The sequence below is a fragment of the Vombatus ursinus genome, unplaced genomic scaffold (genome assembly GCF_900497805.2).
Source record: "Vombatus ursinus unplaced genomic scaffold, bare-nosed wombat genome assembly UNPS02014780.1, whole genome shotgun sequence".
Lineage (NCBI taxonomy): Eukaryota > Metazoa > Chordata > Mammalia > Diprotodontia > Vombatidae > Vombatus > Vombatus ursinus.
The window spans coordinates 723,901-747,191 of NW_020954558.1; the positions used below are offsets into that span (position 1 = coordinate 723,901).

General features: G+C 39.7%; 2 protein-coding genes across 2 annotated transcripts; one reads left to right on the forward strand and one right to left on the reverse strand.

Annotated features, from left to right (window-relative positions):
• Positions 1 to 8,549: 8,549 nt before the first annotated feature.
• LOC114046012 (olfactory receptor 51L1-like) lies at positions 8,550 to 9,515 on the forward strand. The gene has a single exon (XM_027866229.1). The coding sequence runs from the start codon at positions 8,550 to 8,552 to the stop codon at positions 9,513 to 9,515; it is 966 nt and encodes a 321-aa protein (XP_027722030.1).
• Positions 9,516 to 18,883: 9,368 nt separating this feature from the next.
• On the reverse strand, positions 18,884 to 19,933 carry LOC114046034 (olfactory receptor 52I1-like). The gene has a single exon (XM_027866253.1). The coding sequence runs from the start codon at positions 19,931 to 19,933 to the stop codon at positions 18,884 to 18,886; it is 1,050 nt and encodes a 349-aa protein (XP_027722054.1).
• Between the last annotated feature and the right edge of the window lie 3,358 nt (positions 19,934 to 23,291).

Consider the following 23,291-nt stretch of genomic DNA (forward strand, 5'->3'; position numbering starts at 1 on the left):
GCATATTCATGTAATAATATGAATCCCAGAGAGATAAAGTAAGATACACAAATTTATTTAGTGAATTAGTAGCTTAGGTATCCTCAAACCCAATACCCTTCTTCCTGTCCCAGGGCTTTATCTACTGTACCTATGCTGCTTACCAAAGCTCTCCCAGCCCTGGAGGGCATGCAAAACTGCAGATTTTGACAGGAGGCCCTGGGCTAGAAACCTCTCAACAGTAGAAACACACTTTATCTCAGCAAGTCAATCTCCATTCAGATAAAGCTTAATAACCATAGTACTTGGCGCATAGTAGGTGCATTATAAGTGCTTGTTAATCAGCTGATTGACTTAAACTGTGTCTTCAGTAAGGAGAAAAGCTAAATGACTGAAAGTAGGGATTGCTTAAAAGATTATGAACCTATGTAGATCAACCCATGATCATAATGTTTCACTTGAATTATCTGGATATGGCATAAAGACACTCTTACAGGGGTGGGGAGCCTGTACCCTCAAGGCCACATGTGGCCCACTGGGTCCTCAAGTGTGTCCCTTTGACTGAATCCAAACCTCACATAATCTTCTTAATAAAAAGATCTGTTCTATAAAACTTGGATTCAGTCAAAAAGCCACATCCAAGGACCTAGAAGACCACTTGTGACCTCAAGGCCACAGATTCCCCACTCCTGCTAGTATCATAGGAAACTACTGATCTTGGTATCAGGGACATTTGAACTAATTCTTGCTTTGGTACTTCCTAGCTTTATGACCGTGAGCAGATCATTTATTCTCTCTGGTCTTCTATTTCATAGAAATATAGGCTGAGAACTGCAAGGTTTCTCAGAGTTTATTTAGTCCTTCCTCCTCATTTTACAAATGAGAAAGCTGGTAATGTGGGTTCATTTTAATGTTTTGTTTTCTTTTTCCCTCAGTGAGGTTGGAGGAGAAGATAGGAGATAGAGAAGGCATATTTCCATCAACTGAAAAAAAATTAATGTAATTTCCAAACAGGTCAAGAGAAATGAAATGATTTCCCTGAGGTCATACAGGAAGAGTTGAAAAATGAGGATTGGAACTCAAGTGATTTAACCCTGATCTGGTGTTTCATCTCCTCTATCATGCTGCCTCCTTGACAGCTAACCCATAGAGTTGGAGCTTAATAAATATTTATTCAATTGAATTGAATTCCTTACATACAAAACTAGTATAATAATTCTCTTATTATCTAATTACCTGGGTACAAAGTGGACAGAGCTTTATAAGCATTAAAGTATAATATACAACTGAGTCATCATGATGGTGTTCCTCACTGAAATCTGAAGTCTCTCCACAGAAATCAGAATTTTGCACACTTTGAAACATCACAAGGAAAATTGCAAAGCATGTCGGTAATCATCTAGTCCAAAGAAATCTACTCAACAATGTGCTTGACAAATGAAGACCTCTAGCGGTAGAAGCAGTATGACTCAGTAATCAAGGTACCTTCCAGGGAGGTTGTGATGTTGTGAAAAGAACACTGGATTTGGAGACAGAACACTTCAATTAAAACACCACTTCTACCATTTGCTAGCTGTGTGACCTTGAGGAAATTGATTCACCTCTCAAAGCTTCAGTTACCTCATATATAAAGTGAGCAGGATGGGCTACATGACCTCTAAGGTTCCTTCCAACTCTAAAACTATATTATTGAGAAAACTCACTCCATTTTGTGGAATCCCTCATTGTTGATAAGTTTATCCTTTTATCCCTACTCTCCTTAACTTCTAATCATTGCCTCTGATTCTGCTTCCAGGGCCCAAGAGGAAGTTCATATTGGATTTCTATTATGGCTCCTCTAATGAAGTCCAAAATGACATACTTATAAATATCACAGAAAGAATCAGAAGGGACCTCAAAGTCATTTCTGAGTGGTAGCCTTTGATACTTGATGATAGTTATCTTAAGCCTTCCTTTCTCTAAGCTAAATATCCCCAGGTGAATATCTTCCCTTTGGAAAGAGGAAGAAGAAGAAGAAATGTGGACAGGCCCAATCCAGGACAGGGTAAGGAATAAGGGACCAAAGTGCCAGAGGAATGAACATCAGTTCAGAAACCAAGAAGCCTTGATTAGGAATGTTGACTGACTAGATTCATCTAACCCTGAATGGGATAGCCTGGGACTGAGACGGGAGGAGTCACTTTGCCTAGATTTCTCAGATAATTTGGTATATTTTTACTAGAATTATTTATCTAAGTGTGTAATACATTTGAGTCCTCAGACATTTCACTGTCTTGAATGAGTTCTAGGGAATTATGTGAAGGTTTAGACATTTGCCTATCTGTTGGGTCACTGAGGAATCTAAAGAGTAGGCAAAAAGAAAGGTTCTGGGTTGTCCATTGGGAATCATGGCCCTGGTTGGTAACAAAATCATGCTCCTTATTCACTGTTAATCTCCACACACTAACTCGACCCCCTCAACACCAGCTTTAGCCCCACCATGCTGTCAAAGCCATGGATTGTATCTTAGGATAGTATCAATAGAAAGGGGAAACTGAAAAGAGGGGAGGAAAGGCTCAGTCTTAGGTCTTCCGCAGCCTCACTTCTGACTTTCCTCCAACTAAGAAGAGCCTCACCTATATCTCAACTCCCTCTTCTACCTCCCTCTCACAAACAGCCATTAAGGTAAGGGGAGAGGTCCTGGCTCCTTCAGGAGAAACAGATCTAGTGTTGGGTCCCTCAGGTGCTCCCAAACAAAAAGCAACAGGTACTGGTTAAATCCAGCCCTCCCTCGATGCCTTCTTCTGCTACCTCCATCCTCTTCTGGGCCTACTTGGCCCCTGGACAGAACTCTAACCTCAGAGCCACTCTCCCTAACACTCATGGGCTTAAAGAAAATCTCCTGGATTTGCACCCTGATCCCAGCTGACCCAGTTTCCCACCCTCATTACTTCAGCTCAAATTAAGGAGAAGATATAAAGATCCACCTATGCCTGATTCCAGCAAGATATGCTTCTGGCTAACCAAGGGACAGAAAGCAAGACCCCTGGGGCCATGGTGAGTGTGGAACTAAGCTTATGGAAGAGACTAGATGACAGGTGAAAAGATTTCAGGCATTGGATTCACACCTCCTTGACTTTTCATATCAGCAGGTCCCTAAAAAGATAGAAATCTGTAACATGGTAGGAAAATTATTGGATTTAAAATCAGAGGATCCTAGATTTAGGAACCATTTACTCCAGCTCCTCCTTTTTACAAATGAGGAGGCTGGAGGTCCCCAAAATTTATGTGTCATACATATAATAAGTGACAGAGATAGGATTTGAACTCAGACTGTTTGCCTTCCCAGCAAATGTTCTTTTAATTGTACCTGGCTGCCTCTCAAATGCTCTAAGTTCCAATCCTGGCCCTTTTACAACCTGTATTGCCTAAGGCAAATCACGTCCCATCTCTGGCCCTCAGAATTATAGTATTTAGGGCTAGGAAATCTAATCTAACTCTTTTATTTTGTAGTTATAATCTTAGGAACTCAGTCATGCACCCTGACCATGAGCAGAACAGAAGCAGTCCTCAGAAGCAGGCAATCATTCAGACAAATAAAGTGATCTGAGGGTCCCTTGGAGGAGATGGGGTGGCAGTATGTGGGACAGAGTCACAGTAAAGGGAAATCAGTAAGATTTGTCTTCAGTGACTCTGTCTTACTAGATTTTCCAAGGGCTATCCCAGCCAAACTCAATGTCCTAGCATTGCAATGTTACAAAGAATCCCAGGCAAAAATACCCCCTCCCCCAGACCCTAGGACAGAGGGAAGCTTGGAGAATGGAGATTATAGCAGCCCTAAGCTATTATATTAATGAAGGATTCTCTAGGTCTTAGCATCCCCCTTCCCCATCATCTCATGATCCTGTGATAGGAATGGATTGAGCCCTTGTCCCATTCTGCCACTAGGCTTTTGGCAGACCTGTAACCTCCCCATTTACCCAGGAGTGCCCAAATATCTAGCATTACTGATGGGCAGGTGTATCCACTAGTTTTCAGGACACAGATGGTAAATAATGAGTGAGACTTAAATCCTCAAATTCTCCTAGGGAAACAACATAAATAAGGGAAGCTAGACTCTGTTGCCATGGAAACTCTCACAGGCATGACTCATTTGAGCTGTACAGGCTACATTTTCCTGTATGATATCAATGTGGATATCCTGGCTTGGTTGGGAGATGAGTCTATTCTTTTCCTAAGGTCAAAGGTTCCTAAAGCTTGGGTTATTCTGGAAAGGTAGAGGACAAAAAAGAGGTATGAAGAGATGGGTGAATAGGGAATCAGGGCCCTGGTTAGTTGCAAAAACATGATCCTTGGCCTCTGATAATCCCTAAACACTAATTCTGCCTCCCCATCTCAGTCCTACCATACTCACAAAGGCATATTAAGATAGTGGCCAAGAATGATATCAATGGTAGAGGGAGACTGAGGAGAGGGATTTCAGGTCTTCCACAAACATTCCTCTGAGGTTCCTTCAGCCAAGGAAAGCCTCCCCTATATTTCAATTCCCCCATCGACTACCCCTTTCCATCATAGTATCTCTGCCTCTGGAGACATGCCATTCTTGTTCCCCACTCCCACCCCCATCATAATGATAGATATGGCAAAGTGATAGGTATATTTCTATCTTTCTCCAGCCCTCCAGATAAGAGTCAGTGAAAATTGCTATGCTTCACTATTAAAACAAGTCAAACTTTAATTATAGGGATGAAGAGACTTTTTCTCTTATGTTATGAATGGAGAGGTACTGTGGTAGAGTGGAAAGAGCACTAACTAGATTTTAGATCCAATCACCACTTCTGGTACTTACTAATTATGTCACTGGCAAGTCATTTCAGTTTTATGTGACTCAGTTTCCTAAGCTGTAAAATTTTTGTTGACTCTTTGTGACCTCATTTGGGATTTTCTTGGCAAAGACTGAAGTGGTTTGTCATTTCCTTCTCCAACTTTTTTCACAGATAAGGAAACTGAGGCAAACTGGGTTAAATGACTTGCCCAGGGTCGCAAGGCTAGTTAGTGTCTGAGGCCAAATTTCAGCTCACAAAGATGTCTTCCTGACTTCAGGCCCAGTACTTTATCCACTGCACCACCCAGCTGTGCTATCATCATCATAAACAATGGTATGCATTTATATAGTGCTTTGAGATTTTCAAAATGCCTCACAAATATAATAATAGCTAACATTTATGCAGTGCTTACTATGTGCCAGCACTTTATAATTTACTATGTGCTGAGCACTTTATAATTATTATCTCATTTTATCCTACCAACAGCCCTTGGAGGTGCTGTTATTATTACTATTCTACAGATGAGGAAATCGAAGCACAAAGAAGTTAAATAACTTGCCTAGCATCACACATGTGACTGAAGTCATATTTGAACTCATATCTTCCTGACTCCAAATTCAGCATCATATTTAATACATTGCATTTCCAAAGCTCAGATCATGTGTTCTCCCTACAGATTGTGTTCATTACATTCCTCTGGATGGCATCTCAGTTTGTTCATATCCCTTTTACATGGTGGAGTTCAGCGCATGATCCAAGACTCTAGGTAAGTATCTGAGCTCTCTGAGGCTTATGAAATTACACTGCAAGGGAACCATGCCATTCAGGACAAGTTTGGGTTCAGTTTGTGGAGCCCATGCCAACCCCTTGCTCCCCCCACCTTGCTTTTTAATTCCTTTTTTTTTTTTTTGGTAAGGCGATTGGGATTAAGTGACTTGCCCAAGGTCACACAGCTAGTATGTGTCAGGTGGTTGGTCTGAGGCTGGATTTGAACTCAGGTTGAACTCAGGTCCTCCTGACTTCAGGGCTGATGCTCTATCCACTGCACCACCTAGCTGCCCCTTTTCAATTCTTTAGAAAGCACAGACACACAGTGGGCAGGCACCTGAAGTATGTAACTGAAATTCATTCAGAGGTGAAGATTAACTTAGACATCTGGCCATTGCCAGTTAACTGGATCATCTTCTAAAGGTCAGAAAGCAAGGATAAATGTAGCATGAAGTACCTGGAGAGGAAAAGCATTCCCTAGCTAGAAAAGAGTAATAATAATAATAATAGCTTTACTAGCTGTGTGACCCTTAATCTCTCTCAGCTTTAGTTTCTTCATCTGTAAACTGGAGTTAATAATAACACTTACCTTCCCAGGGTTGTTGTGAAGATGAAATGAGATAACATGTAAATCATGTCACAAACTTTAAAGTGTTATATAAATGCTAGCTATTGTTATTATTATAACACGTTTTAAGGTTTGCAAAGTATTTTGCACATAGTATCTCATTTGATCTTAACATCTCTGGGAAATAGGTGCTATTATCTGTATTTTATAGCTGAGGAAACTGAGCCTGAAAAAAAGCTAAGTGACTTACTCAGGGGACACTCAGGTAGTAAGTGTCTGAGGATGGGTCTTCCTGATTCTAGGTCTAATATTTTATACACTGTACCATCTAGCTAGCCCAGAACTCTATATCAGTAATAAGGTGAAATGTAAAATCAACAAATTATGTTTCAGTTTTTATTTCTGTTCCCAAATGTAGGTGATTGAATTTTGGCATGAGAACTTTTGCCTTGACTGTACTTATTACACAGGTACATATGTTCAAAAGAAAAGAATTTTGACAGATAAATTCACAAGAAGGAACCAAGTTTAACTACTCAATTCCTATGCTTAGAAGGCTTTACTAAAAGAAATATGGAAATAGCCATGAGAATACATATGAAGAGGAGATTGTAGAGAGAAGACAAAAAGGTTGTTATCCAGAATCTGCCTATTTATTCCCAAATGATTTTTTCTCACCAATTACCATTATTTGGGAATAAATACATAGCCTCTAGGTAACACACCACAACTTCCCTTCCCACATCCAACTTCTTTTGAGAAGGGCAATCTGTAGCTTCATTGACTATGCTTCTACATGTATGTAATAGCTAATAGTAAATTAGGAATTAGTGAAAATAATGATGTGTTCCTCCCCATAAGTTGTTCCCCCGCCTCTGAAATTCTCTCTGTGCACACCAAATCTAGAGAGAGATCTAATAAAGCATTTTTTCTAGGGAATCTATGTTGGGCATAGAATCTATACTACTTGGAAATATAAAGGAATCCATGAATTTGGATGAAGAAAAAAATCATCTGTGTTTTCACTAGCATCTAATTGAAATTTAAAAGCTCCTTCAATTATGATTCTTTAAAAATTATTCTGAGAAGGTTTCACCTAGGCTGCCAAAAGGGTTCATGACACAAAAATGTTCAAGGACCTCTGCTCTGGACTGATATGGATGCTCTGACTCATACTGTTTTGACTCATTTCTAGTCTTTTCATTACCCATTCCAATTCATTAATGTGATCAATGATCTTAATCTCTTCCAAAAGGCCATTAATCAATCCTTTTACTGGGATAGATTGGGTAATACTGGAAGAGAATTAACAGCCCTTTCTTCACAGGTTGAAGTAAATGTCCAATAACGGAAAACTATTTCCCCTCAGATAAATCTGCTCTGTAAAAAAGGCAGATTATAGAACATTAGGCTTGGAGAAAGGAGACTTGGGTTCTAGATTTATCTCAAAGTCAATCCAACAAGCATTTATGAAGTGCCTACTACATGCCAGACAATTTACTAATTGCTGATGATACAAAAAAAGGCAAACTAAATGAATGAACAAATAAATGAAAGAATGTATAAACAAATAAACAAACACATAAATGAACAAATGAATGAATATAAACAAATGAATGATTGAATAAATTTTAAAAATTAATGAATGAATAACTAGGTAAGTCTCTTCTTAACCAGTTAAGCCACTTCTTAACTCTTCCTAGCAGTCTAATACCAATTTTTGGGTTATTTACATAGATGGAAAGCTTATTTGATGAAAGAGCTTTGGAAAATGCTCACACTGTACAGATTTGAAGGCTTATTTTTAGTGCCATATTAAAAAATCCCTCTACCCCCAAGCTCCCCAACTTAACCTGATGAATTCTGGCATTCACCTTGAGGCAGTGTGGTAGAATGGGCAGAGCAATAGATTTGAAGTCAGAGGCTCTGGATTCCGAACGTGTCTATGCTGTTTACTGTTTATATGACTTTGGCAAAATCCCTTCCCCACAAAAAAGTTATCCTCTTAATAAAAGACTATTTTTTATGCTGGTGTGATGGCAGAAAGGGTACTTTGAGCAGAGATTAGAATGAGAAAGAGACAGTTTTTGTTAAGCTACATCTATGAGGTAATTGTGGGTATGAATTCATATTATGGGCTCAGGACTTAGGTGAAGGGTCCCTAAGTATAAGGCCTTGTGCTGAGTTTTAGAGCCTGTAGTTCTCATTAATCCCATTCTATTACACCCCCTTATCCCTCTGTCCAAGCTCTGAATCCAGAATTTTTGCTCAATGCCTTTGTGAGCCAAAAGAAACAGAGAAGTTCCCCTGAGCAGGAAGAGGTAAAGGAGGGAATGGAGATGCACGAGAAGGGAACAGGATTATTTGGAAAGGGCTCTGAATCAATCTCTTGTCCCTCTTGCCCCTAGGGGAGCAAGGTATCTCCAGACATGGATCCCTCCCTCTTTTCCTGCAATTCCAGCAACTATGATTGCCCAACCTTCTTGCTGACAGGTTTTCCAGGCCTGGAGGCCTCTCACCACTGGGTATCTATCCCCATCAACCTGATCTGCATAATATCTATCCTGGGCAACAGCACCATCCTCTTCCTGATCCACATGGACCCCAGCCTCCACGAGCCCATGTTTATCTTTCTTTCTGTGTTGGCAGCCTCTGACCTAGGTATCTGTGCCTCTACCTTCCCCACCATGGTGCAGCTCTTCTGGCTGGGTGCCCGTGAGCTTTCCTTTGACTTATGTGCAGCCCAGATGTTCTTTATCCATGCCTTTACCTATGTGGAGTCAGGTGTGCTCTTGGCTATGGCCTTTGACCGCTTTGTTGCCATCAGAGATCCATTGCACTATGCTTCAGTCCTCACCCACTCAACTATGGCCAAGATAGGGGCTGGGATTCTTGTGAGGGCAGTTATTCTCAACATTCCAGGTCCTGTCCTGCTCAAGAGGCTGAGTTTCCCTCCAGTCAGTATCCTCTCTCATTGTTATTGTCTACACTGTGACCTAGTGGGACTAGCCTGTTCTGACACCAAGATCAACAGCTTCTTTGGCCTGGTCTCCATCCTTCTCTCCTTGGGCATTGACTCCACCTTCATTGTAGTTTCCTATGTGCTAATCCTCCTCACAGTAATGGGCATTGCATCTCCTGAAGAGAGATTCAAGGCACTCAACACATGTGTCTCACACCTCTGCCTCGTGCTTATTTTCTACATGCCCAAGTTGGGATTATCCATAATGCACCGTGTAGAGAAACACACCTACCCTGCTCTGGCTGTGCTCATGGCTAACCTACATTTCTTGGTCCCACCCTTCATGAACCCCATTATCTATTGCATCAGGTCCAAGCAGATCCGACAGGGTCTCTTGCGACGCTTCTGGCAGAAGAGAGTTGAGACCTCCTAAGGAGGACAGAGCCAAAACACAGAGGGAAGCACATGACCTTAAACAGCTTGATTGTCTCAGGAGAATCTATGGGGATTTCTTGGAGTAACTACATGTTGGGAGACATGAATATATGACATCTTTTTTAATCAAGGAATAAAAGGCAGAGAAAACACAATCTCATTGTCAAAACCTCAAAATCAACTATTTTTTGTTTTTAAACACCTCAAACTCTTGAAAGGGACTTCAAGGGCCACCTTGAGTTTGAGAGTGACTGAAGTATTCCAGTCTAATGGGTGCTCTGAAATATCTTTGCTTGTAAGTCTCTAACAATCTCTCTCTTTCTCTCTCCCCCCACCCTTCTCTGTTTCTCTTTCTCTCTCTTTCTCCATATGTACTACACTTCATTCCTTTCAGTGAATTTTGATAAACAGAGGATACCCTTGAGAAGTTGTTTCCTATATCTGATCTCCAAACATTTAAATGTAAGGATGACTCCTTCTGTCACATATTTAGGGTAGCCTTGTATCCACTGTATTTGTTTCATGATTAATGGTGGCTTGCTGGTCTCTTTGTCAGATAAGCAGGACCCAGCAAAAGAATGACAGCATTAAATGCCATGCTCCAAGTTCAACACCATACATGGTATGGCCAAGATGGAAGGAATATCCAGAGGAAAGCTGGGTATTTCTTACCCCAATTAGGGCCTGGATGTATCAGATCAGTGAGGAGGAAGTGTTGAAGACACTGTTCCTCTTCTATCATCCAAGTACCTTAACCCAAATTTCCTTTCCTAAAACCCAAACATCCTGAAACTTGCTTCTCCTCCCAAGATCATAAGTCTGGAAGCTTAGATCCTGAAAAGAGAGTAGAGAACAAAACACCTAGGTGCTGGGAGGAGATTGGAAGGGCCAGACGACTGAATGAGGAGGCTGCATTAGAGATTTGTCTGGGCTGTGGAACGGTATCTACAAATGTATCAGCATTCCAAATCTTCTTCTGCATCTTGGACAATTACTAAGTGAGTGAGTGAGGGGCAAGATGGTTGGGATCAGTGAAAAAGGGATTGCATATGTCTGTATCTGTAAAGGGGGATATGTAACGCATAAGCATTGGGCAAGTCAGCACCACCTGTGTTCAGGCCTATGTGCTACCGCAGGGTTCATAGAAGGAAAAATGAGTTCTGTTTCCTAGACAGATATTTCTTCTCCCCTCTCCTCAACCAAATTATAAGTTCACTATGGGCAGGAATCATGGTTTCTAAAAACACATATAAGCTATTTGTTGAACCTTTTTCTGTATCACACTTTCCTTTTCTATAAAAATAAGAATATTATTTATGTTGGGTAGTGGGATGGATGTTACGAAGAATCAGTGAAATAGCGGCTTTGAAAGTGCAATGTTCTATACTTTGTACTTTTTAAAGGCAAATACTGTTATCTATGTTATTATTATAACCAGTATCATTGTTATTATTACTAATATTATTCTGAAGTCACATTTATGCATATGAAGACTGATAGTATGCAGTGTTTGCTCTGCTCTGTCACTCCTTTCCCAGTCCTTTTTCCCTACACTACAGTATTTCCAGCCTGGTACAAAGTGGTTAAATATGAGGGAAACCTGGTGCCCCCTCCTAGTCCTCAATTCCTTCATGTTTCTACCTTAGATGGGATAAACATAGAGAAAGGAGAATATTAGGGCTGGGGGCTAGGATGGGGAGAGAAGGGAGGCAGAAGGGAAGAAAGAAATAGGGTTTTCCTCAGTACCTGGTTATTACCCTGATATGGATATAACAGAATCAAAAAATTTCCACTGTAAAAGGCCTCAGAGGGAACAGAATCCAAACCCTACCTGAAGAGAAATTCCCTTTACAACATCAATGACCAGTAATTCCCCCCCACACTTGAATATCATGATAGAACTCACTACCTCCTCAAATAGAACTCATTACATCTTCAGGTAGTCCATTCTGTTGTGGGTAAGATGATTGTTAGGGAAAAACTTCCTCATAGGGAGATGAAATTCACTTTGTCTGTTGCTATTAGCTCTCTCCTATCCTCTCCACTGCCATGCTCATATAGCACCTAGGCCCCTCTCTGAAGCCTCAAGGATCCCTGAAAAATTTCACATTTTTTTTCCAGGCTTCAGTACAACACGTCTGAATTTACTCATAAAAGGGATGATTCATACCAATGTCAGCACTAGCAAAAGGGATACAACCTAAAGCAAACAATATATCTTGTTTTCATGTCCAGCCACCTGCTGGATTTCTCTACCTGATGATCCATTGATACCTCAAAAAAAAATCTCTTTATCTTCCACTCAAAACCTGTCCCTCCTCCCAACTTTCTCTTTTTGTTGATCTATTCCTTCTACAACCAAACCCCCATTTCCCTTAGGTTTGAAATCTCTCTTAGTCATCTTTATTCAACTAGACCTGTCAACTGGGTGAGAAAAAAGCCAATGGCAGTATCTCTTACCTACCTCTCTGAAATGTCTCTCTACTCAAAATAACCCAGATGAGAAACAAAGGCCTGAACTCGAGAAGAGGCAATATAATAGTCTCCTAATTGGCCTTCCTACAGTTGGTCTCTTCCTTCTCTATCATTCCTCATATAATTTCCTAAGTGTAAAGTCCTAATACAAGACTGACCCTGCCACTCTCTGGCTCAGAAACCTTCATTGGCTCTCTATCATGATGTGATACAAACTCCTTAATCAGTCTGGCATTTAAGGATCTTCCTCAATTTATAATTTGCCTGCAGCTTCCCTTTCAAGACTTTTTGCCCTCTTTCATCTTCATGAATCCTATATTTTAGCCAAACTGGACTACTAGTTGTCCCTTAATATTATTGTCTTCGTTTGTTATTAATCGTTTCCAGAGATCATTCAAAACAAATGACATTTTTAAGCATCTATTGCTTGTAGAGCACTATTCGATACAAAATCTATTCATTGAAATTAATGTATAATCCTATACCTAGAGGTAGAAGATACCCACAGAGACCATCTAGCCCAACCATCTCATTTTACAATTGAGGGAATTGAGGCCCATGGAGGCTAAGTGACTCTTTCAAAGTCATACAGACAGTAAACATCAGAGAAAGGATTTGAACCCAGGTTTTCCGACTGCTGGAGGATTCTTTCTAATGTACTATGCTGCAATCTTCCTTCAGGGCTCAGAGCAGGGGCCCCTTCCTCCATGAAACTTTCCCTGATTACCCTGCACAGGTAAAATTGGCCTTTCCCTCAAATTCTCTTGCATAAGCCAACTTAAACTTTCCTACTCTCTGAATGCTCTTCAATCCAACAACACTGGCCTTCTTGCTGTTTCTCAGACACAAAACTTCATCTCCTAATTCTGTGCGTTTTCATAGTCTGTGAATTCCCATGCCTAGAATATTTTCCTTTTTCATGTCCTGGCTTTCTTCAAGACAGCTCAAATCCTACTTCTGCAAGAATCCTTTCCTAATTCTTCCCCGTTAGTGCTTCCCATTTGTACAGTATAGATTTTATACTTTCATAGTTATTTGCCTGTAGATACCTCAAAAAGTATACATTCTGTTAAAATGTAAGCAACTTAAGGACTGGCTTCGTTTTTGATTTTCTCTGTATCTCCAGTGCTTAGCACCAATTTTTTGGCATATACCAAGTGTTTAATAAATGCTTGTTGATAATGAAGATGAACTATAATAAAAGGTAGAATGTGAGAAGGACAAGGAAAATATCCAGACTAATTTTTTAAATCCCTGCCCTCAAGAAGCTTCTGGTCTGAAAGTGGGATATGGTAATCTTGTTGCTTAGTTCTAGATTCTCACTACTTAGCACAATATCTTGTCCAAATGTCAATTCTACTTCATTAGATCTGTCATCTCAACAATACAGATACACCCATCACTGGTTCATGTTGAAACCTTTCACACCTTCTTGTCCCATAGGATTTTTGTATCTCTGTAAATCCTCCACACTGAGTTCAGGCAATACTTTGGTGTCCCACATTTGCCTTTCTTCATAATTTATGAAAAATGGTGTACCATTCTATTAGACTATCTATATTTTATTTCTCACTTATGGAAAATGATCAGCTCACATACATTTCCTGTCAAGAATTCCATCGATAATGGATTGCACATAATGGGACATTAATTAATCCATCAATCAAATAGTAAATGTCATCAGGCTATGTGCTGGGCACTGAGAATAAAAAGGCAGAAATGAAACAATCCTTACCCTCATGGAGCTTACATTTTATTGGGGAAGAGGACATGTACACACATAAGCATGTACAAAATACATTCAAAATAAAAACAAGGTAATTAGGGAAGCACTAAAACTTGAGGTAGGGAAGGGGCAGGAATCAAGAAAGGCTAGTTTTCAAGAAAACTAGAGAGTCTTAATAATAAACATTTGTTTAATTAAATAGTAGAATTTAATTGAATTAGAGAAAAGGTCATATTTATGTGTCCAGTTTTTTGCTTCCTAATTCCTCTCTCCAAGACTTTGACAACATTGAGAGGAGGAAAAAGAAGGGAAGTGAATACCCAGGCCCTTTATGCTCAACAGCAGAAATCCCTGTGATTATAATTTTTTTTTAGGCAATTGGGGTTAAGTGACTTGCCCAGGGTCACACAGCTAGTAAGTGTCAAGTGTTTGGTCTGAGGCTGGATTTGAACTCAAGTCCTCCTAATTTCAGGACCAGTGCTCTATCCACTTTGCCACCTAGCTGCCCCTTATCATTTTTTCAATTAGTAGATTCACAGCTTGCTAACTTTACAAAGCAATTTAAATTACCTTATCCAATAGGTAACTTGATTAGCAGATATTCTTACATGTAATAAATGCCCTGTTTCTCAATACCATGCCTTTGCACTGGATGCAATTAAGGGTGTTGTAGAACTCAAATGAGATAATAGATATAAAACACTTTGCAAACTTTAAAGCACTATATAAATGCTAGCTTTTATCATCATCAAATTATCATTTTTATTTATCGTTATGATTATTGTCATCCGATAGTTACCAGCCCTCCAGTCTGGTGATGACTTCATTCTCTATGCCTTCTATTGCACATTTGCAAAGCTCAAGTAATGTTTATAGGGCTTTTCAGGGGTGCTCTGGTAAATGGAATGGGAGGAAAATACACACACACATACTTTTAAGTTTTATCTGCATTAGTAACACTTTATTAAATCAAGAAAAATCAACAAAACAAAAAAAAGATGATTTGTATTTTCAATTTCTGAAGTATAAATGCTTATAGTGGAAATTTAACAATTAGGTTGCTGATTAGAGCTGGCTCCAACATACACCTGGATGTCTGGAATTCTCTGCCTCCTCATCTTTACCTCTTAAAATCCCTAACCTCCTTCAAAACACCAAGTAAAAGCCACCTTCAGCAAGAGACCTTTCCTGGTTCCTTTAGCTGCTACAGTATTCCCTTCAAAGATTATTTTCTATCAATTCTGTACATATCTTATATGGAACTACTTTTTTACATGTTGTCTTCCCCCATTCAAATGTAGATTCTTTGAAGGCAGGGACTCTCTTTGCCTTTCTTTGTATCCCTCTCACTTAATATAGTGACTGGCAAATGGCAAACACTAAATAAATGCTTGTTGATTGTCAGATGATTAATTTCATATGATCACAGAATTTCAAATTTGTTCTCCAGATATGACCCCTTCATTTTCAACTCACCCTGTGCCCTCTATCTATCTATCTATATCTATATACACATACATATAATTTTTTCTCCTCCAACTACCCTAATACTGACAAAGGTCTCATGAGTTACAAATATCATCTTTCCATGAAGGAATGTAAACAGTTCAACCTCAGTAAGTCTCTTATGATTTTCTCTTTCCTGTTTACCTCTTCATGTTCCACTCGAGTCTTGTATTTGAAAATTAAATTTTCTATTCAACTCTGGTCTTTTCATCAAGAGTGCTTGAAAGTCCTCTATTTTGCTGAATAACCATTTTTTCCTCTGCAGGATTATACTCAGTTTTTCTGGGTAGGTGATTCTTGGTTGTAATCTTATCTCCTTTGCTCTCCAGAAAATTATATTCCATGCCCTGTGGTCCCTTGATGTAGAAGCAGCTAAATCTTGTGTTATCCTGATTGTGTTTCCACAATACTTGAATTGTTTCTTTCTGGCTGCTTGTAATATTTTCTCCTTGACCTGGGAACTCTGGAATTTGGCTACAATATTCCTAGGAATTTTCCTTTGGGGATCTCTTTCAGGAGGAGATTGGTGGATTCTTTCAATTTCTATTTTGCCCTCTGGTTCTAAAATATCAGGACAATTTTCCTGGATAATTTCTTGAAAGATGATGTCTAGGCTCTTTTTTTTGATCATGGCTTTCAGATAGTCCAATAATTTTTAAATTCTCTCTCCTAGATCTATTTTCCAGGTCAGTTGTTTTTCCAATGAGATATTTCACATTATTTTCTAATTTTTCATTCTTCTGGATTTGTTTTACAGTGTCTTGATTTCTCATAAAGTCACTAGCTTCCAATTGCTCTATTCTAATTTTTAAGGAAGTATTTTCTCCAGTAATCTTTTGGACTTCCTTTTCCATTTGGCCAGTTTTGCTTTTTAGGGCATTCTTCTCCTCATTGGCTTTTTGGACCTCTTTTGCCATTTGGGTTAGGCTATTTTTTAAGGTGTTATTTTCTTCAGTAATTTTTTTTGGGTCTCCTTTAGCAAGCTGTTGACTTGTTTTTCGTGATTTTCTTGCATCACTCTGTTTTTCCTCTACTTCTCTTACTTGCTTCTCAAAATCCCTTTTGAGCTCTTCCAAGGCCTGGGACTGATTCATATTTTTCTTGGAGGCTTTGGATGTAGGAGCTTTGACTTTGTTGTCTTCTTCCGGTTGTATGTTTTGATCTTCTTTGTCACCAAAGTAAGATAATATAGTCTGACTCTTTTTGCGCTGCTTACTCAGGATCCCGGCCCATTACCTGAGTTTTAAACTCTTTGTTAAGGTAAAAATCTGCTTCCAATGTGAAGAGTATACTGTCCCAAGCTTCGGGGATTTGTACAGCTGTTTTAAGAGGTACTTCTAGGGACCTGAAAATTTTCAGTTCTTCCAAGGTGCTATGATAAGGTGCGAGGTGTTTCCTCTCCACCACCACAACAAGCTCCACTGCACCAGCATTCCTCCTCGACCCAGCATTGCCCCTCAGAAATGTGACCCAGATCCAAGCACCGGTAAAGGAAGAGATTTCTGCCTTAGCACTAGCAAAGAGATCCCTGCAATCCCCCTCTCATCAACCACTCGATTTCCCCTCAGTCTGTGGGCCAGAAGCTCAGGAAAAAGTTGCGGCCCTGGGCCGTGCTCGAGTCTTGCAACTGAGGCCTAGCTTCTCTTTCACCGTAGACACAGACTTTTCCCACTGACCCTCTAAGTTGTCTTTGGCATTCATGGGTTGAGAAGTCTAGAAGCCACCACAGCTGCCTGGGATTCAGTCCTCTGCAGCTCCAGGGTCGCTGCAGCCTGTGTGCCCACGCTGAGCTGTGCTCCTCTCACCCCACCACCCCAGCATGATATACCTTTCTGATCAACCATCCAGGTTGTCTTTGGCTGGAAATCTGTTTCACTCTGTCTTTCTGTGGGTTCTGCTGCTTTAGAATTTGTTTAGAGATTTTTTTTTAGGTATTTGGAAGGCTTTGGGAAAGAACTCAAGACAGTCACTGCTTTCCCTCCGCCATCTTGGCTCCGCCTCTCAGAATTTCAAATTTGAAAAGAACCTCAGAGCCTGTCTAGTCCAAATATATTTGTATAAGAATCCCTTCACTAGCATACACAATAAGTGACCATCCAGCCTCTGCTCAAAGATTTCCAATGAAAAGGAGCATATTCTTTATTATTATACAAATTGCTGTGCATGTGCTTTCTCCCTTGTTTCCCATTCCCTCTCTACATATGCATTTAGTTGTGCCTATCTTGAAATGCTAGGCTGAGAGATGTATACATGAAGCTGTGTTCTTATATGTGCCACTGATATGATGCCTCATCTTTAGTCATATATGAAGCAGCTCTGTACTTGGTTTTCTTGAATTCATAAGTCCAAAAGCTACCAACCCCAGTCTTCTCTAATTAGCCTATCATACAGAAACTTTAAAAATAAAATTCTGGAAAAAATATTTAAAGCAGCTATTCTAACTCTACTCCAAGCTAAATATATCCAGTTTCTTCCATCATTTCTCATACAGCAAGACTTCAGCATCTTTGTTTCTCCTCCTCTCCAGCTTGTCATTTATTCTAACTGGTGCATAGTTCTTAACACAAAAATCCAAATGAAATCTGACTATGATCAAGTATAATGGGGCTATCAACCACCTTGAACTAGACAGGATGTGTCCCTCATTAATGCCTAAGATTATATTAATGTTTTTATTGCCATGCCATATTATTGATTCTTGTCAACATTTCAGCACATTAGATACTTCAGATTGTCTATTTGATTTTTACTAATCTCTGCAATTACTTTTTTCTTTTACAGTAGAAGCTATAGGATGGACCTCATTTTTAAGTATTATTGGTATCTTTTGTTTTTGTGTCATTTTGCATCATTCTTCATGTCTGAATATATTCCTCCCCACTTCCTCCTCACACAGAGAATCATCCCATGTAACAAAGATAAAAAAAAAAAGAAACAGGGAGAAAAGGGTTGTTCAAAGAAACCAGTCAATACCGCCATCATATCCAATATTACATTTTACATTCCACATGCTTTCTGCCTCCACCTCTGCAGAGAATGAAGAGGTATATTTTCTCAACTTTTAGCCAGGGCCAAGCTTAGTCAATCTCAATTTCTTTTGTTGTCATTCTTTCTGCTTATATTCCTATAACCATTAAGTATATTTTTCCTACATCGGTTAATATGAATCTTCCCACACTTCTTTCACTTCCTCAAATTCATACATAGTTACAATACAATAACATTTCATTATATTTATGCACTAAAACTTATTTATCTATTCCCCAATTTATGGGCATAAGATGGACCATAACAGACTAATTTTTAATATGCCTTTGAAATCTGTGACACATTATGATTAAGTAACAATTTAAATGAACCCCAGCTAAGTCTCCTGTGATAGTTCTCAGAAGTAAAATATAGGAGGACTGGAATGGTGATGTACAATAATTACCAAAGCCCCTCCCAGGAGTATTTACAATTCAAAAGGGACTAGCAGTAGATGTTTGAAGACTAAAAAGCATTCAACATCCAAGACAATAAATCTAGTTATCTCAGTGTCTAGAAATGTTGTCATTAGTGTGAAAAAAAAAAGACAGGAACCATTGTAGCACTTATCTGGATTCAGTTGGCAAAGAATATAGATATTGGGAATTAAGGTAACATTTCAGCATTCCAATTTACTCTTGTGTCTGTGCCCCTGATGTGGATTCACTATGTCCTATAGCAAACACCTGCTTAGGTCTTTTCTCTTTCTTGGGATTCAGGCAATTAGAACCTGTGAAGGTCATGGCCACTGCATTCCACACCCGCTCCCGGATCCTCTTTGTCTTCAGGCCATAGATGAGAGGATTCAGCATAGGAGGGATAACCAAATAAAAATCAGCCAGCAGCACCTGAGCATGCAGGGGCACCATGTCCTGCCCCAACCAAGCCATGTAGATGGATACCATAGCAGGTAGGTAGTAAAGGACCATGACACTCACATGGGAACCACATGTACTAAGTGCCTTGAACCGAGCATCCTGGGAGGAGAGGTTGAACACAGCCTGGAGGATCAGGCTGTAGGAAGTAGCTATAAAAGTCACATCAAAGCCTACAATGATAAAGGAGGCAATGAAGCTATAGAGACTGCTCAGCATATGGTTGGCACATGCTAATTTGGCTACAGCCATGTGCTCACAATAGGAATGAAGGACTACATGGGAACTGCAATATGGCAGATGGACTACCAACCAGCTCAGTGGAGTCATGACCATAATAGCTCTCACCATAATGGCCACACCAATGCCCAGTAATGTCCGAGGAGTGAGGATGGTCTTATAGTGCAAGGGTTTGCAGATGGCCACATAGCGATCAAAGGCCATTGACAGAAGCAACCCTGTCTCCACAGCTGTTGCTGCATGGACAATGTACATCTGAATGAAGCAGGCAGCAAAGCCAATGACACCATTGCCTGAAAAGAAAATAGTCAGCATTTTGGGGGCCACAGAGGTTGACATGATGATATCCACAGCAGCTAAGACACATAGGAAATAGTACATGGGCTCATGTAGGCCTGGGTCTGCCCAGATCACAGTTAGGATAAGGATGTTCCCAAGTAGGGCCACAGTATACATGACACTCAGTAGAACTGCCAGCCAAAGGTGGATTGCCTCCAGTCCTGGGACACCCACAAGGATGAAAGTAGCAACATTTAGTGATGTTTGATTGGAGAGAGAGCCCAGCATCACAGGACAGAATTCTGTGGTTAGAAAGACAAAGTTTGTCAGAGATCAAAAGCTAGACACAGCAGTCTGAGTGTAGTCTTGGTAAATAGCACAGATCTTCTCTATAACCCTGTAATTTTGTCTGACTTCCTTCTGGTTGCTCTGGGACCCTGGTCCATGTAGGCAACCTAAGAATGAGAATAGTTCAGGACTCCTGCCCCTGACTTGTATGCCTCCATCAGTAACCATCGACTGAGGCATGTTCCATTTTCTAGCTCAGCTCTCCTGCAAAACTACCTGGTAGGGCCAGAGAATGGGGGAAAGGAGAAGTATATCTTCTACATATACCTTTCTCTACCCCAAATCACCTAACCAAGTGCCTGTTCCATCCTCTCAGGATTTTGCTTTCTTCTTAAAGTGTTGCCAGTAATATTTGTTGTATCATCTACTTCCAAACCCTCTGAAGGATGGCTTCTGACCTCATTATTCCACTGAAATTGCTCTATCCAAAGTTACCAATGATCTCTTTCTTAACCAATTTTTTTAACGTTTTTATTTACAGCTTTGGGTTCCAAATTCTATTCCTCCCTCTCTTCCTTCCCCCTTCCCCCTTCCCTGAGATAGTAAACAATCAGATAGGTTATACATGTGTAATTATGTAAAACATTTACATATTAGTCATTTTGTACAAGAAGAATCGAATAAAAGAAGAAAAAATGAAAGAAAGAAAGTGAAAATTAGCATGCTTCAGTCTGTATTCAATCAATATCACTTCCTTCTCTGGAGGCAGATAGTGTGCTTCATCATTAGTTCTTTGGGATTCTTGGAATTGCTGAGAATAGCTGACGCATTCACAGTTCTTCACTGAAAAATATTACTGTTACTGTGTACACTGTTCTACTGGTTCTATTCACTATACACAAGCTCATGTAAGTCTTTCCCGGTTTTTCTGAAATCGTTCTCCTTGCCAATGATCTCATAATTGCCAGATATTATGATCTTTTCTCAATCCTCAATCTTTTTATACTTATCTCCAAGCATTTGATGTTTCAGATCACCTTCCTCTGGATATTCTGTCTTCAGTTTTTTGGTGACAATGATCTCCCTTGATTCTCCTCCTACCTTTCTAGCCACCCTTCATTCACTTTTGCTGAATTTCAATCTATGTTATGCTTACTAACTACAAATGTCTCCCCAGGCTGTCATTGGTCCTCTTCTCTTTTCCCTATACTACCTCATTTGATAATTGGTAACTGATTAGACCACACATATGATATGGATATTATCAATATGTTTACATATATATGTGTGTGTACATATATGCATACATATGCATATGATTCCCCAGATTTATGTCCTTACTTTTATTATCTTTCCTGAGCCCCAGGCCCACATCACCAACTATTAATTCAATCTCTTGAACTGGATGTTTCATTGACATCTCAAACTCTACATATCCAAAATGGAACTCATTATCTCTCTCCCCAAACCCTCTCTGCATTCCTAACTTCCCTATTATTATCAAGTATTCCACCATTATAGTAGTCACCCAAGCACCAAACCTCAGTGTCATCCTTAATTCCTCTCTCTCCACATATTCAAGTGATTGCCAAATCTTGTCATTTTTACCTTCACAGCGTCTCTCCTACATATCACCTACTCTTCACTCACCGTACATTATTCTAATTCAGGCCATTATCACCTCTTGCCTGAACTACTGTAATAGTCTTCTAATTGGTCTCCCTGTCAAGACTTTCTCCATTCACAGCTATCCTCTGCATGGCTGCCAAGTGATTATCCTCAAGAATAGTAGGTCTTCCCATGTCACCACTCAACTCAGTAAATACCAGTGGGTCCTTATTACCTCTTGAACCAAATTTAAAGTTCTCTATTTGTAATTTAAAACTCTTCACAACCTGATCTCTTCTTACTATTATAGTCTTCTTTTGTTTTACTATTCTCCTTGTGCTTTATAATATAAATTCCCTTACTTAATCCCCCTTCTCAAATATAACACTCCATCTTCCTTCTTTGTTCTTTTTCACCCACTGTCCTGCAGACTAGGAATAATTTTCTTGCTCACTTCTACTTCTCAATTTTCCTGGCCTCCTTCCAATTCCACCTTCTACAGGAGGCCTTTCATAGTATCCTCTTTGCCTCACTTCTCCCTTCCATGTTTTCCCTCTGAGATTAACCCTACAAAGTATATAATATATACATACACACAGATACACACACACACACACACACACACACATACATATACATAATGTGAGCTTCTTGGGGACATGAACTATGTTTCTGATTTTCCCAGAGTTTAGCATAGGACCTAGCCCATAGTAAGCACTTAATAAATGCTTGCTAACTGACTAGCAAAGACATATGTGGGCCCCACAGTATAGTAAAAAGAGCACTGTATTTGAAACCAAATGACCCAGTTCAAATATTTCCTCTGCTGCTTGCATCCTATTTGTGTATCCCTTGAACAAATTACTTACTGGATTTCATTTTCAACATCTGTAAAATGAAAAGTTTGGAGAGATCATCTCTAAGGTCTCTTATAGCTCTAAATCTATTTTCCTCCCCAATTAACAGTATTTTATGAGATTACTCTTACAGATGCTCAAATTAAACTCTAATGGTGTACTTTCAGTCAAATAGGGGAGGATATCTCTGTGTCAGGGTTCCTTCCTGGCACCTCCTCAATTCTCCTCAATCTTCTGTGCAAAGGCACAGAGAAAATCAGGATTAGAAAATTTCAGGTGGGATTTTTGCTTCTGGTCTGGATTAGAGTCAACAAGATAACACAGAGGAGAGGGGCAGGGATCAAGAAAAGCTAGTTTTGAAAAGAAAATTGGGATTCTTAATAATAGACACTTTTTTTAACTGAGTGGAGTAGAATTAAATGAAAGAAAAGGCCATATTTATCTGTCCAGTTTCCTGTTTTCTAATTCCTCTCCCCAAGGCTTTGACAAAGCTGAGAGAAGGAAGAGGAAAGAGAGTGAATGGCCAAGCTTTTTACACCCAACAGCAGAAATCTCTGTGATTGTCATTTCCCAGTTAGTGGATTTCCAGCATACTAACCCTACAAAGCAATATGTATTGCTTTGTCTATTAGGTAACTTGATTAGCATATACATAAATATTTACTAATCTGTATACATGTCATTTTCTTCACCTTACTAGGTTCTACTGAACTTCCTTGAGGGCAGATACTCTTGTCCTTTTTGTCTTTCTATTCTCAGCATCTAACATAGTAAGTGTCACATTTTGGAAGAAGCAGGTGGCCAGAGACAGAAGACCTGTAATTTCAACGATATAAGGAAACCCTAGGGAAGAACTTTGGTCACCAATGCAAATATCCTACTCTACAATGTAT